A 13,840-nucleotide genomic window follows, 5' to 3' on the forward strand; every position below is an offset into this window, starting at 1 on the left:
AAAAAAAAAAAAAAAAAAGAGCAGGGTAGCTCTCAAGCATGAATCCCTGAGTAAGCCAGGATGACAAGGCAGTATAAATGATCTTCAGGATTTATTTAGAGAAGAAAGCAGTCGATCTCAACTGGAGGGGAAAAAGAAAAATTAAAAAAAAAAAAAAAACTATAGGAAAGTGGCCCCCAAACCTTGACCCCTCAGCACAGCACAGGGTGCTGCTTATGTCTTGCTTACCCTTCAAAATCCAGCCAGCCAGCCCAAAGAGCTGGTGTTGACCCCCCCCCCCAAGGTGGGTGTGTGCTTTAATTCCAATCTGAACTGCACTACGCAAAAGGCACACACATTAATGTGCATCAAAACCAATAGCTCCAAATGGCTTTCCAAAGCCGACAGCACACAGTAGTGAGTGTATGAAGCTTTGCAATGTGCACAGTGTGTGACCTTGGTCCTATGGTCCTGGTGGGAGGACAGAAGCACCTACCAAGTGGTGTGGCCTCAGTGAGGCAGGCGTCTCTGTACAGGCTGCTCACTTACACACTGGCTCATTTAGTGTTCCCCTTGATAAAACTGAGGCTGAGCCTGACCTCATCCTAGAGCTAAATTTGAGAGGACAGTGAGAGACGCTTCTTACAAAACTGTCGTTTCAGCTTTAGTGGTTTCTAAAAGTTGCCGGATCTTATAAAAATGTCTTCCAGTAAATCAGTGAGTCTGTCAAACAGTGGGACTTCATGTAAACTGTTAGGTGCAACTGGTGGAAAGGAGCCCCATACTGCAGGTGGCCAGTCACATGCTTAGGCTGTGAAATGCTTTGGTGAGGACTGCATAGATAGGAACACATTTGGAAGATGTGTGGTGCCTTCGGCGCAGAGGTGACAGGACCCGGTGGCAGGAAGAGCTTCTTAAGAGTCCCCCTCATCTTTAACTTCAGTAATTCTGTCGATAGACTTGAGGATTTCAGCAACAAGGTTCAGTGTCTCTGCCCCAGACACCAGCTGCCTAAAGCAGAGAGAGACCAGGGCCATTATTCCAGCTGTGCAAAGGCAGCCAGAGACAGAGCTAAAGGAGAGAGCCCAGAGAGATCAACCAGGTTTGCTACACTGGACTATGCCGCTGCCCTCAGGCCCATGTGCCTGTGCACGGGCCAGCCACCCTAGAGTGAAGCTTAGGGAAGGCAACTAAAGATGGCAGGTGGCAGGTGGCAAGCCAGACAAGTTCATCAGAAACTGATTCTGAGTTTTGTTCTTTGCTTAGGCCAAGCTGATGGTGCAGTGCTCTCAATGACGTGGGCAGCAGTCACGCGGCAAGTCCCATCTCTAGTCATGAGGAAAGCTATCAGGTGGACTACTTTGCTTTCGTGTTTAATAGGTCAGATGAATTAACTACATCTCGACAGGTTTAACAAGCTGCAGCTTTGGCGAGTGTTTAATCACCATTATCATCACCAACTGACTAGCACACAGTATGCTCACTGTGAGAGACTTCTCCCCTTCGGTTAGAGCTGCAGTGTGTACAGGTAAAGAAGCTGGATTCAGAGTCATGGCATCATCCACACCTATTAGTGGGAAGGTTCTCTGGAACATCAAAAATAAAAATCCTAAAATGGGCATGATAATGCCTACCTTAAGTTCCAGAACTTGGGGAATAGAAGCAGGAAATCTGAATCTGAGGCTAACCTGGTCTACACAGAGGGCCAGAGAAGCCAGGGAGACTTTGTCTTAAAAACCCAAACAAAATAAAAAACCCTCAAAAAGGATTCATGCTTTTAACTCTAACACTTCAGTGCAGAGGCAGAAGGACCTGAGTGAGTTCAAGGTCAGCCTAGTGTACATAGCTCCAGGCCAGTCAGCGCTACAGAGTGAGACCCTGTCTCAAAAACGAGAGACTACTCTTACTTGATTGCCTATAGTATGACTGAGCCGGTCAGCACCTTTCCCTTACTGGTCTAGCCAGACTGTAGAGCGACAACATCTGGGAGCCAGGCCATCCGGGGACTCACTTTATGGATGTGTGTGCACTGTTCATGACAACATGGAGGTTCTGCAAGGCCACATCGGTGTTCTGCTTCACTACAGAAAGGCTGGCACCCTGGCCTGACCGCAGGGCTTCATTTTCTCGCCTGAAGTTTGAGAGCTGTGCCTAGACAGAAGGGCGAAGTTAGTGATAATGCAATTCAGCCACACCTCTGTATCACAACAGGCACAGATCTGGACATGGGGACGAGCCTGGCCCTGGCCTATTCAAAACAGGTGCTTCTTGCCCTGTAGCCCAGGCTGGCCTTAAATGTACGACTATCCTTTTCCTCAACCTCCTGAATGCTCCAATTACAAGCAAACATCGATGTGCTTGGCCTACATTAGTTTTCCCTCCCTGAACTCACATGTACGAGACTTAATAAAGCACAGTAACAGCTAACCCTTTCTCTTTACTTACCTGAAGCAAATTTATTTCCTGTTTCAGCTTCAAGACATGATTTTCTGCTTTTACAGCCCGTTTCTGTGGCGCCCAAAAAATAAACACAATGCACATCACCAAGGCGTGTTAATACAGGACACTTACCTCAGTAGGCAGCAGTGAACTATAACTACTTTCCTGATTCCTCTGCCCATGGGTGCCCACCCCGGGACCTGGGCTTTGTCTTTGCTCACCAGCATCAGGGACCACCCACCCCGAGAGAGAACCCATTCACAGTGTCAGGATATGCTGGCCTACCACAGTTCACATACTCAGCATGGTGAGAGCCGCCTGCTGTGGACTCTGGCAACAGTTACAAGTGTGTTTTTGCAGCAGCAGCCCAGCCCCTGCCCACTACCCCAGAGCAGAGCCCCTCCGTACGGTCATCAGTTCGAGGTTCTGTTCGACTTGCTGGACTACTGACTCGAGGTCATGGAAGTCTCTCTCCTCCTTGATCATCTTTGCCTCCAACTTCCGTTCGAGCGTCCTCACCCTCAGTAGAGGAGAAACTGAGGTGAGTACTCCAGCACTGTCAAGAATGCTTCCAGCAGCACTTTAGCCTGATTAGCTGGTGAAACCCACTAGAGCCTATGGATGGAGCAACTGCTACAGGCAGCCACAGGGTGCCAATGGCCTCTAGCCAGAATAGCTTTATGCTCTCAGTGGAAGGCCCAGATACCATTTTCTCAAACTCTGACTGTCTTAGGAACACTAAAGCAGAACAGGAAAGTATGTTTGCGGCTTTAGGGTTAGGGACGACAAGCAGCTAGGCGCCTCAGCCCTTGGAACCAGGTTCCCTGAATTACCGGTAGAGGAGGGTTTAAGGTGATGCCTAACTATAAGTTTACATACATTTCTGTTTGAGTTTCAGAGAAGCTCTGAACCTCATTTAGCTTTCTTCTGAGCTTAGAGTTTTCATCTTTCAGCTGTAGAAAAAAAAAAAAATTCCTCATTAGACACCCAGTATGTCTCCCTCACAAGCGGAACATACTTCTGTTCTGAAATATTCTCTTTAGTGGGTCTGGAGGTGGAACCTTATGCATTTGGGGCGGGGCTGGAGGTGTGAAGACGCATCCCGTTTGTCCATGAAATGGCTCTTTGAAGGCAGCATCTCCTGCAGCCTAGGTTGCCCTGAACTTGTTCCCATGTAGCCAAGAATGGCCTTGAACTTTTGTTCCTCCTGCCTTCACCTTGCAAGTGCCGGGATGACAGTTGTGCACTTCCATGCCCAGCTCTGGAACATAAACATCCCAGGTCAAATGGAAACACCCTCAAGCCCTTAGTAGAGAAGATGACCTGTGGCCACACACTTTAAGTTTTCTAGGTGACTTATGGTTTTAAGGCCTTCTATCATGTGGGGCGTTCAGCAAGACGACTCTTAGCCAACACTTCCAATAGACCGTTTCTTCAGCTCACCACAGTACTTCTCAGTATGCTATACTAATTGCACAGCCAAAACAAACCCAGGGAAGAGCTCTCCATAAAGAAATTCCTTTTTCTCTCTTATTTTTCAGCATTCAGGATCTAACCCAGGACTTCCCAAATACTAGGAAAAACCTACCACTGAGCTATCTATATCTCTATGCCCCTCTTCAGGGCAATTCTACATCAAGCCATTATATGACTAACTGCCTTGTCTGAGGCATTGAGCCCAGGCCACCCAGGAGGTAGATGACTGCAGCTCCTCTCCACAATACACCTCAGCTGTGTTGGGTGCCACAATGCCCTCACTTACTGCTTCATAACTTATCTGCAACGTCCGCAGGTGTCTGTCCCCTAGGGATTCTTCATGAGCTGCAAAGTCTGCATTCGGACTCCCAGCTGGAGATGCTGGGGAGACCCTGGAGTCAGTGTTACTCAGTGTCCATGGGGGCAAAGACTCGGGACCTGCCAGCTCTGATGCGTCGGAGAAAAAGGAAAGGTAGGTGTCACAGGGCGACGAGTTCTCTGCGGCTCTAGAGGAATGAGTCTGACCCACAGCAGATGGCAAATAGGTTATATCCCATCCATCTTCTTCCTCCTCCTCTAGGTTGCTGGCTCTTGTTGGGTCTTCAAAAAATGGCTGCTGAGATTCCAGGCCATATCCCATGGGCTGGGAGTCAGGGGAGCTGTGCTCCAGCCCCAGGGGGTGCCTTGAGGCTTCCTAAAAAGTGGAGAGAAACACTGCAGACCAGAAGCCAATGCTCCCACAAAGAAGGCCATCTCATCTACCAAAAGGGGCCAAGCAGCTGTTCCACCCACAGTCTCTCCGTCAGCAGCCATATCTGCCCTGTTCTGCTCCCCACACTCAAGGGTCTGCCTCCAAAGCTGTAAGGTACAAGAGATGTCCTTTAAGGCAACCACTGACAGCTTCCCAGATGTACCTTCGGGTAAATTTGGCTGGTGGTCGTGTCTTCTTTTGACAGGCTGAGGTTCTTGGTTTTCAAAAACTCTTTGAAGGAGAATGGATTGGCTTCTTCAAGGTCTTCAAGTTTGTCACCTGAAAAAATGAACACCACAGAGACTGTGAAAGGGCCCAACATCCTGTGTTACCATTACATTTCAACTGTGACTCAAAGAACACTACAACCCTTGCCACCTTAAAACAAACAAAAAATGCTGTGCCAAAGATCAAGTTCAGGGGTCCACCCACATTCAGGTAACTGGTCTACCTCTGAGTCCTATGCCCAGTTCCCCATAAAGCCTGTAGGTTGCTGAGGCTGACTACCAACACACACACACACACACACACACACACACACAGGGCTGAAGGCTATTCCTGTAGGGGATTCAAAGTTGCTGAGATGCCACAGTGCCAGGAACTGCTCTATGCCAGCCCTTCCTCTGACCTTTTCTCCAACTACCCTAGCTGACCAGCCTCTATCCCCACACCTATCAGACTCAGTTGCTTAAGTGGGTCTCATAACATAACACCTACATCTTATGTCGCTTCTTTGTGACTTGTATCCTGCTGCCTTTGTACCTCCCAGGCACCTCTGACATCTTATTTTGCCCTCACACTCAGTCTTCAATCCTTGGGTGTCCATCTCCACTGCTCTTCTGGGTTCCAGATATATAACCCCCTTAAACCCTGTCATCCTGAAAGCCCACGGCCAGACCACTGCCAGGCACCGAGTCTGAGGAAGAGGGAAGGAAGAATCACTGAGCGACTCTACCTCCAAAGTGCGTCTCCTGGGCTCCCGACGGACATTGTTTAGTACATTTCCCATTTCCATAGCCAAAATCTGCAAAAAGACGTGGTCAGCTCACCGTGATCACAGCAAGCCTTATGACTGCAGCGTCTGTCCAGGGAGGTGAAGACCGCAGCCGCCTGACTCCCACTTACAGCCTCCGGTCTGGGACTAGAAGGCTGTCTTCCGAGGCTGGACGCGGTAAACTACACACTCCTGCGCGCTCTGAGAGCAGCAGCAGGTGGAACGCAGACCCACTAGGTCCAGCCCCTGGCCTTGCCCAAGCCGATGGGCTCAAGTGGCCTCCGAGCTCCACCGGGCACTACCTTCCTGCCTTGGGGCGGGCGGGCGGGCTGTGGGGAGGGCTCCCCGCGCTGCCCAGCTCCGCACTGTGGCCGGCGCCCCGACTCTCACCTGTGTCTCCTACCGAAGCCAGCACCGGGCTGGGCACATAGCACATAAACGTCGGCCGAAAGCCGAAGAGATGGGGGTGCAGGTCCCCGCCATGGGGGTGTTCACAGTCTAGCTGGGGGAAACAAGACCGGCGCTCATAGAACGCAGGAGCTGTAAGCGACAACGAGAGCGGCTTCACCGCGAGCCGCCGCCGCCCGCGCCCCCCGGCCCTGCCCGAGCCGCGCGCCGCTCACCGTCGGGAACCACAAGGCTCCGCGTCCGCGATAGTGGGGGCGCGCCCTGCCGCCGCGCGTAGCCCGACATCGCCGCGCCCTAGCCCGGCCGCGGCCCCATGGCCCGCAAAGCGGTAGCCGGCTCCTGCCTCATCCGGCGCGGCGGGCCGGAAGCCAGCGCCGAACGCCGCGGGGCGGGGTCGGAAGCGGAAGTGACCGCAGAAGCGCGGCGGCGCGATGGCGACGGCGGTGTGGGCGGCTGCGCGGCTGCTCCGGGGATCTGCGGTGCTGTGCGCGCGGCCCAGGTGAGTGGAGGCCCGTCTCGGTGCGAGGAAGGGAGGACTCGGGGGAGTTGGTACCGGGGGGAACTGGAAGAGAAGAATGGGCCCTGGATCAGAGCACAGGCGCCTTGGGCCTGGAGAAGGAGCTGGGGACTGGAACCTGATTGGGAGAGGTCGGCAGAGTCACTCGGCTGGAGCCTTCCAGACCAAGGCGAAGCACAGGAACTCGTTTCTCACGCAGCCTGCTGTTGAGAGTGGGCAGTGAAGCCCCAAAAACCGGGTCGGAGAGATGGCTCAGTAGTTAGGCTCACTGACTGCTTCCCCTGGGTTTGGCTACCAGCACCCATTTGGTGGCTCACAACCAGCTATAACCCCACTTGCAGGGGATCCAAGGCCCTCTTCTGACCTCCATGGACAGCGGCCATGCCTGTGATGAACATACATCCGTGACATAAATAAGACTAAATAGCTCTATTTTGTTGCTCTGCTGTAGGTTTGGATCTCCTGCACACAGACGGTTCAGCAGTGGCACCACCTATCCCAACATCCCCCTCTCTTCTCCCTTGCCTGGAGTGCCCAAACCTATTTTTGCTACAGTCGATGGACAGGAAAAGTTTGAAACCAAAGTTACCACTCTGGACAATGGGCTTCGTGTGGCATCTCAAAATAAGTTTGGACAATTCTGTACTGTAGGAAGTAAGTTCTATTGGCCAATGTTTTGAAAACTTTATGTTGATTAAATGTTTTGAATATGTGGCTTAACCTGTCAATTTTCTTTTTATTGCCAGTTCTTATTAATTCAGGATCACGATATGAAGCGAAATATCTTAGTGGAATAGCTCATTTTTTGGAAAAATTGGCATTTTCGGTCAGTGTCTAATTTGGAATTTTCATAAGTTTTCAGTTTTCCTTTTTAAGAACTTGTATTAGTTAAGCATCTGAATATGAAGTTGGTGCTCACAAAAGACTTCTGACATGATTTTGTGTGTTTGAAAGCAAACGTACACTTAGTGGATTTTGGGTTATTTACTTAAGCTTAATTATTTTTATAGTCCACTGCGCGATTTGACAGCAAAGATGAAATTCTGCTTACACTGGAAAAACATGGTGGTATCTGCGACTGCCAGATCTCAAGGTATTTTATGTCCGTCTGTAAATGTCCTCATCCTTGGTCAGTCTCCTGGAGTCTCTCTGAAAATCAACAGCATGCCTGATGGAGTGTTGGGGACAGAACGCATTCCATACTGGTTTCTGCTGTGACATCCTTTGACCTTTAATTGTCCAGGCCTACCTGTGAAGAATGCTAAGCCAAACAGGCAGGCCGCTGATGGCTATCTGAAGCTAGGCATGTGTCCATGTGAAACCAGTCTTCATTTAGACCAGCTGGTTATTTGTCCAGGCCTAGGAAGCCCGGAGTGAGAGGCTTCCTCTGGTTCCAAAGTATCTTATGGAAAGCTTCATCGTGGGCAGTTGTGGCTCCTATAAGGCCTCCACACCCAAGGAAGAGGTAGTGGTAGAGTCTTTGCTGGCATGAAGGGCCTCAGTGTCCGAGTTGTTATCTGGTGTAAACCTAGCACCTACTATTGTGGCTTATTTCCTTTCAGAGACACCACCATGTATGCTGTGTCTGCTGACAGCCAAGGCTTGGACACTGTGGTGGGCCTGCTGGCTGATGTGGTTCTGCACCCCCGCCTGACAGGTGTGGCCCTGAGGCTGGGTGGTCAGGGGGAGCTTTGGGAGGGCTGTAACTTCATGTGGGGAGGCACTGTTAGAGCCGGGCACTCGTGTGCCAGTCATTGGAGTGCCAGTGCTTAAAAAAGCCTGTAGTGTTGTACACAATGTTTTATACTTTCATATATCTAAAAAAGACCTTAGGGGTTTACTAAAGTTCTGCTCAGAAATGTCCCTCATTCCATGTGCAAACAGAAGTTTCTCTTGCATGGTCTCCTTTATCCTCCAAGCCTTTGAGTCCTGTTAGGAGGATGCGAGAGGGCTAGCCCTGCCAGCTGCTCTTTGCCCAGTTTCATAGCAGCCTGGCCGAATGTCTCCAGCTGAAGAATGGAGCCCTGACTCAGGTGGTGTCTGGTTCCTAAGTGTTACCACATCCACCTTGTGTCCTGACAGCAGGCAAGGCAGCTGAGCTTGGAGCAGAGCCACAGGTCTGCAGAACAGAGCAAGGCAAGAGGCCTGGGCCCTAATCTTCACGTGGCCTCTTCCCTTGCAGGTGCTCCAGGCTTTCGCTAGCATGATAGCACCGGGCCGGGCTTGGCTGCTCGGGTCAGGGCTGTCTTCTTCCTTGCTGGTTCAGGCCAAATCCTTGTCTGGACTCTTGCAGATGAAGAAATTGAGATGACGAGGATGGCTGTGCAGTTTGAACTTGAGGACCTGAACATGAGACCTGATCCAGAGCCACTGCTCACCGAGATGATTCATGAAGTAAAGCCTCCCACCGCCGCTGCCGGCCTCACGGGTGGTTAGGTTTACAGAACAGGCTTAGCTCCGTGGGCTTTTGCTTTTGTGTTTGTTTTGTTTTTGAGATAGTTGCTGTTTGGTTCAGGTTTGGTCTTGAACTCACCATCTCCCTGCCCTGGCTTCCTTTGTGCTAAGATTGTGGGGCACATGCGCCAGCTCTCAAAGCTGTATGCTTCTGAGCCGGCCATGTCGCAGTAGTAGCTGTTCCCACTCTGGGTACCACAGTCATTCCTTTCCATCTGTGTGTCTCTTGTATGCGTTTTTCAAGTCTTCTGAGGTAAACTTGCTGCTTCTAGAAACACAGCCAGCCTGGAGATCACGCCCAGGCTTTTGTCGCAGATGTGGTGGTAGGCCATGGTGGGGACCTGATTTTTCTCACTTGGGTTTGCTCTCCTCCTGCTTGCCTCAGGCTGCTTTTAGGGAAAACACAGTGGGCCTGCACCGGTTTTGCCCTGTAGAAAACATAGCGAAGATTGATCGAAAAGTGCTGCATTCCTACCTGAAGAACTACTACACCCCTGACCGCATGGTGCTTGCTGGGGTGGGCGTGGAGCATGAGCACCTGGTAGAATGTGCCAGAAAGTACCTCCTGGGAGCTGAGCCTGCGTGGGGAGCCCCTGGAACGGTGGACGTGGACAGATCAGTGGCACAGTACACTGGGGGGATCATCAAGGTAACTTGGCAGGAAAACTCTCAGGACTTGACCATGTATTCTCTGGGTGTGTGTGTTGATGGAAGTGTTTATGCTTCTCGCTAGTGTGCAATCCAGCACTACGACAGTATGAACACATCTCCTGTTCAAAGCCAGAGGTGACAGGGCTGAGGTTACTTGGTATCTGGTTGAGTGTGGCTGTTTTTGTAGTAGAAGTTTGCTGGCTTTATTGACATGTGTCTGGTTGTTTGCAGGTGGAGAGAGACATGTCAAATGTCAGCCTTGGCCCAACCCCAATTCCAGAGCTCACACACATCATGGTGGGACTGGAGAGCTGTTCCTTCCTGGTGAGTCCAGGTATAGGTCGGGTGCACCAGTGGGGTCAAGCAACTGTGGCGGACTGGCACTGACTGGTATGGTTCTGCATTCCATAGGAGGAGGACTTCATCCCCTTTGCTGTGCTGAATATGATGATGGGAGGAGGGGGCTCCTTCTCAGCTGGAGGGCCTGGCAAAGGCATGTTCTCCAGGCTCTATCTCAATGTGCTCAATCGGTGAGTACTAGGCTGCTGAGAGCATGGACTGTGCTGACACCTTCCAGGTATCCTGTCACCTTCACTGGACACCATATGTCCCCCTCACAGGCACCACTGGATGTACAATGCAACCTCCTACCACCACAGCTATGAAGACACAGGCCTCCTATGCATTCATGCCAGCGCAGACCCAAGACAAGTGAGGATGGCACTCCTGTCTGTCTAGCCCACTTCAGTGGACACTCCTCAGTAGTACTGGAGCTCTGGGTGGGGAGCAGGGGTCAGCAGGCCAGGGCTGCAGCTCACACCCTCATCTCATGCTCTTTTGTAGGTTCGAGAAATGGTAGAAATCATCACAAAGGAGTTTATCTTGATGGGCAGGACGGTGGATTTGGTAAGGCCTGGAGCATCCCTTGCACCCTGATCTAGCAAGTCACGGAGCTGAAGGAGCCACAGGCTGAGCCTCCCTGTGCCTCCCCAAGGGCAGTGTCCCTCTCTAAGTTGTTCCTACAGAATGGCCATGAGCTAAAACGTCATTGTACAAGCCAAACAAGAATGCGGGGGTTTTTCCTAGGCCTTTCTTGGCTCCATTTTATGTTGGAACCCAAGTTTTTGTTGACTTTTTTTTTTTTTTTTTTTTAAATGAAGTTTCTATGTGTAGCGCTGTCTATCCTGGAACTTGCTCTGTAGACCAGGCTGACCTTGAACTCAGAGCCACCTGATTGGCTTCCCAACTATTGGGATTAAAGGTGTACACTACCACTGCCTGGCTGTCTTTTAGTTAATATTTGGAAGTTTTGTTACTTCCTGGCCAGAGCTTATAAAAGCAAGGTGATTTGCTTGAGCATGCATTTTTGTCTTTCTGCATAGGACAAGTTTTCTTCAGTGGTCACATACCACATACTGGCTTTTTAAGGAGAAAAAGGCAACATTATTGAAAAATAAAAATCTGCTTAAAAATGAAAACTGCAAAGCAAAGAAATGAATTCATATGCATGTCTATGACCTCAGCTCTCAATGAATTTATATGCATGTCTATGACCTCAACTCTCAGGAAGGAGAGGTAGGAGGTGATGAGTTCAAGGCCAATCTAAAGTAATGTGTAATAAGACTGTCTAAAACAAACCAAGGTCTGGGTCTGGGAGTATGGCTCAGTATTAAGTGTCTGCCTGAGCCAGGTGTTGTGGTGCACACCTTTAATTCCGGCACTCAGGAGGCAGAGGCAGGCGGATTTCTGAGTTTGAGACCAGCCTGGTCTACAAAGTGAGTTCCAGGACAGCCAGGGCTACACAGAGAAACCCTGTCTCGAAAAAACAAAGAAAAAAGTGCCTGAAATTGCATAAGTCTTAAATAAGTTGTGTTAAGACAAAGACTAATAAGATAGCCAGGCTGGCCTCGAGCTCACAGTTCTCTTGCCCCCTGCCTCCTGAATGCTGGCCTTACAGGCAAGTGCCTACACACCCAGTTTGCTCTGTCCCTTGTGGTCCTGATTCTTTGGTGCCACATTTGAAGTTCACACCTGGCCCGAGGCTCAACTGTTGATTCTGCTGCCTCCTTGGTAGCACCAGATGATAGTGGCCTGGGTCCTATGTTTAGGACGCTGCCCACCAGAATCTTTGCTTCATCAACAACCTCTGGTTTTCTGTGCAACTGGGTGTGGCTTCCTGATGCCTGTTGCTCTCCCGTGATTCAGACAGGCGGCAGAAATTGGACATGTGTTTCTGTCCTGGGTGTGATGAAGGCTTTTCCAGTGTAGTTCCTCCCATGTTCGGAGTGTGCCAGACTGGAAACCAGACTGGGACAGCCCCTCCACTCTACTCATCTTTGGGCACATGGAGGCCTCTTTACTGGGACATATTTGGGTCATCCCCTCTTCCAGCTTGAGCCAGCTGTCGAGGTGACTTGTGGTGTTTGGTCCTCAGGTGGAGCTAGAGCGGGCCAAGACACAGCTGATGTCCATGCTCATGATGAACCTGGAGTCCAGGCCGGTGATTTTTGAGGATGTGGGGAGGCAGGTGTTGGCTACACATTCAAGAAAGCTGCCCCACGAGCTGTGTACACTCATTCGTGAGTATGCCCAAAAGCTTGGCTTGGGCTCATTTGAGACTGCCCTGATGCAGACAGACAGACGGGTCTCCTGTTGTCTGCCATACCACAACCCCGGGCTTCCCCAAAGTCCTTTGCAAACTCCATCCTGTACTAATAATTAGGCTCCTCAGCCTTGGGAAGGTGGCATCCATCACTGGGCTGGGATAATGTAACTTGTTACAGGCTCTGTCCTGTGGCTCTGACAGTGTGTCTTGTGTTTCATCTTTGGGAATTGGGTGTGAGGCTTGGAACAGAAGTGTAGGTAGGAGCAGGTTGGGTACTGTCACCTGCCCTCTGAGGACAACTCAGCCCACCTGCCTGGGTGTGGGAATCCTGGTGCTCTAGGACAGGTGATTGTCCTGCCCTCAGGAGAAGCCTCGTCTCTAGAAAATGCTGACCTTGGGGTTCTAGAGGATGGATTGCTGAGATCCCTTCTGAAGGCTATGCTTGCTGGGTGTGGGTCCGTCTGTCTGCAATACTGAGGGAAGGAGTCTAGGTTTTTTTCTTCAGACTGGAAAATAAAGTGAACTTATGACAACCCACTCTGTCTAAACATGAGCCTCCTGATGGGTGGCTATGCCCTCCAGCGTTGGGTTGCTTTTAAGTCTCATAGACTGGCCTTAAACTCTAGACCTTTCTGTTTAGCTGTGAGTGTACATTACCCTGCTTGGCTGCCTTCATGTTTGAAAATATTTGCTGCTGCTGTTGCTTAGGGGATTTGAGACAGGGTCTACTGTAGTCCAGGCTGGTGTTGATCCTGAGCCTCGAGCCTCCTGCTTCTACTTCCCCAGTGCTTGGAGTACATACATACACTACTCATCTTGGAAAATAATTTTAAGCCACTGTAGTTCCTTTGACTGACATACCTTGGTCAGTCCCTCAGCAGCCCTCACCCGCGCCCCCCAGTGGTGGGAATGATGCAGATCAGGGCTCCTTGTCCAGAGTGCACACAGTTTGAGATGGAGATGGAAACTCCACTCTTGCCCTCACTGTCTCTTACTCTCTGTTGTAGGCAATGTGAAGCCAGAAGATATCAAGAGGGTTGCTTCCAAGATGCTCCGTGGCAAGCCTGCTGTGGCCGCCCTGGGTGATTTGACTGACCTACCCACCTATGAGCACATCCAGGCAGCGCTGTCCAGCAGAGATGGGCGCCTGCCCAGAACATACCGGCTGTTCCGGTAGAGTCCCTCAGGGCTGGCTGCAGAATGCGTGTGTGCATGTTACTGTTGGTGTAGACACTGCATAAGGATTGCTAGCTGTGTGAACAGTGCCAACAGTGAAACTCTGGAAACTTGAATGAACGTTACTGTTGCCACTGCACCTTTGTGTGTCTCAAACACAAGCAGCTTGATCTTCATCTAACAAGTGTGTTTCCTTAGCGTCTGCCACTAGACACTTCTGGAGCAAGGCAGGCTGGCAAAGATTAGAAAGTCTCGGGGCTCTAGGGAGACAAGGCATCGCACAGGGCCGCCCCACTGCTAGAACCACTGGCAGAAACCCTTGTACTCGTTCTTCTCCCTTCAAATAGGGTCTCACAGTATAACCCTGACTGGCTGGAGACTCCCAGGTAC

The 13,840-nt window shown here is 50.7% G+C and overlaps 2 protein-coding genes across 4 annotated transcripts; one reads left to right on the forward strand and one right to left on the reverse strand.

Annotated features, from left to right (window-relative positions):
• Positions 1–74: 74 nt before the first annotated feature.
• Entr1 (endosome associated trafficking regulator 1) lies at positions 75–6,425 on the reverse strand. 3 transcript variants are annotated; one of them, XM_021193635.2, is made up of 10 exons: positions 6,263–6,425; positions 6,030–6,179; positions 5,601–5,669; positions 4,809–4,924; positions 4,181–4,588; positions 3,298–3,371; positions 2,827–2,938; positions 2,425–2,487; positions 1,991–2,130; positions 75–990 (listed from the first exon to the last, which is right to left on the reverse strand). In XM_021193635.2, exons 1-10 carry the CDS (start codon positions 6,330–6,332, stop codon positions 894–896), a joined length of 1,299 nt encoding a protein of 432 aa, XP_021049294.1. In that variant the 5' UTR covers positions 6,333–6,425; the 3' UTR covers positions 75–893. The 3 variants fall into 3 exon arrangements, with proteins under 3 accessions (XP_021049294.1, XP_021049296.1, XP_021049297.1); XM_021193637.2 differs by lacking the exon at positions 6,030–6,179; XM_021193638.2 differs by lacking the exons at positions 5,601–5,669; positions 6,030–6,179.
• A 5-nt stretch (positions 6,426–6,430) lies between these two features.
• On the forward strand, positions 6,431–13,626 carry Pmpca (peptidase, mitochondrial processing alpha subunit). The gene is made up of 13 exons (XM_021193634.2): positions 6,431–6,546; positions 7,016–7,218; positions 7,311–7,390; positions 7,575–7,657; positions 8,127–8,221; positions 8,858–8,958; positions 9,404–9,667; positions 9,901–9,993; positions 10,081–10,199; positions 10,290–10,380; positions 10,513–10,575; positions 12,104–12,248; positions 13,282–13,626. Exons 1-13 carry the CDS (start codon positions 6,479–6,481, stop codon positions 13,449–13,451), a joined length of 1,575 nt encoding a protein of 524 aa, XP_021049293.1. The 5' UTR covers positions 6,431–6,478; the 3' UTR covers positions 13,452–13,626.
• The last annotated feature ends 214 nt before the right edge of the window (positions 13,627–13,840 follow it).

This window comes from Mus pahari, chromosome 3 (genome assembly GCF_900095145.1).
Source record: "Mus pahari chromosome 3, PAHARI_EIJ_v1.1, whole genome shotgun sequence".
NCBI classification, from domain to species: domain Eukaryota; kingdom Metazoa; phylum Chordata; class Mammalia; order Rodentia; family Muridae; genus Mus; species Mus pahari.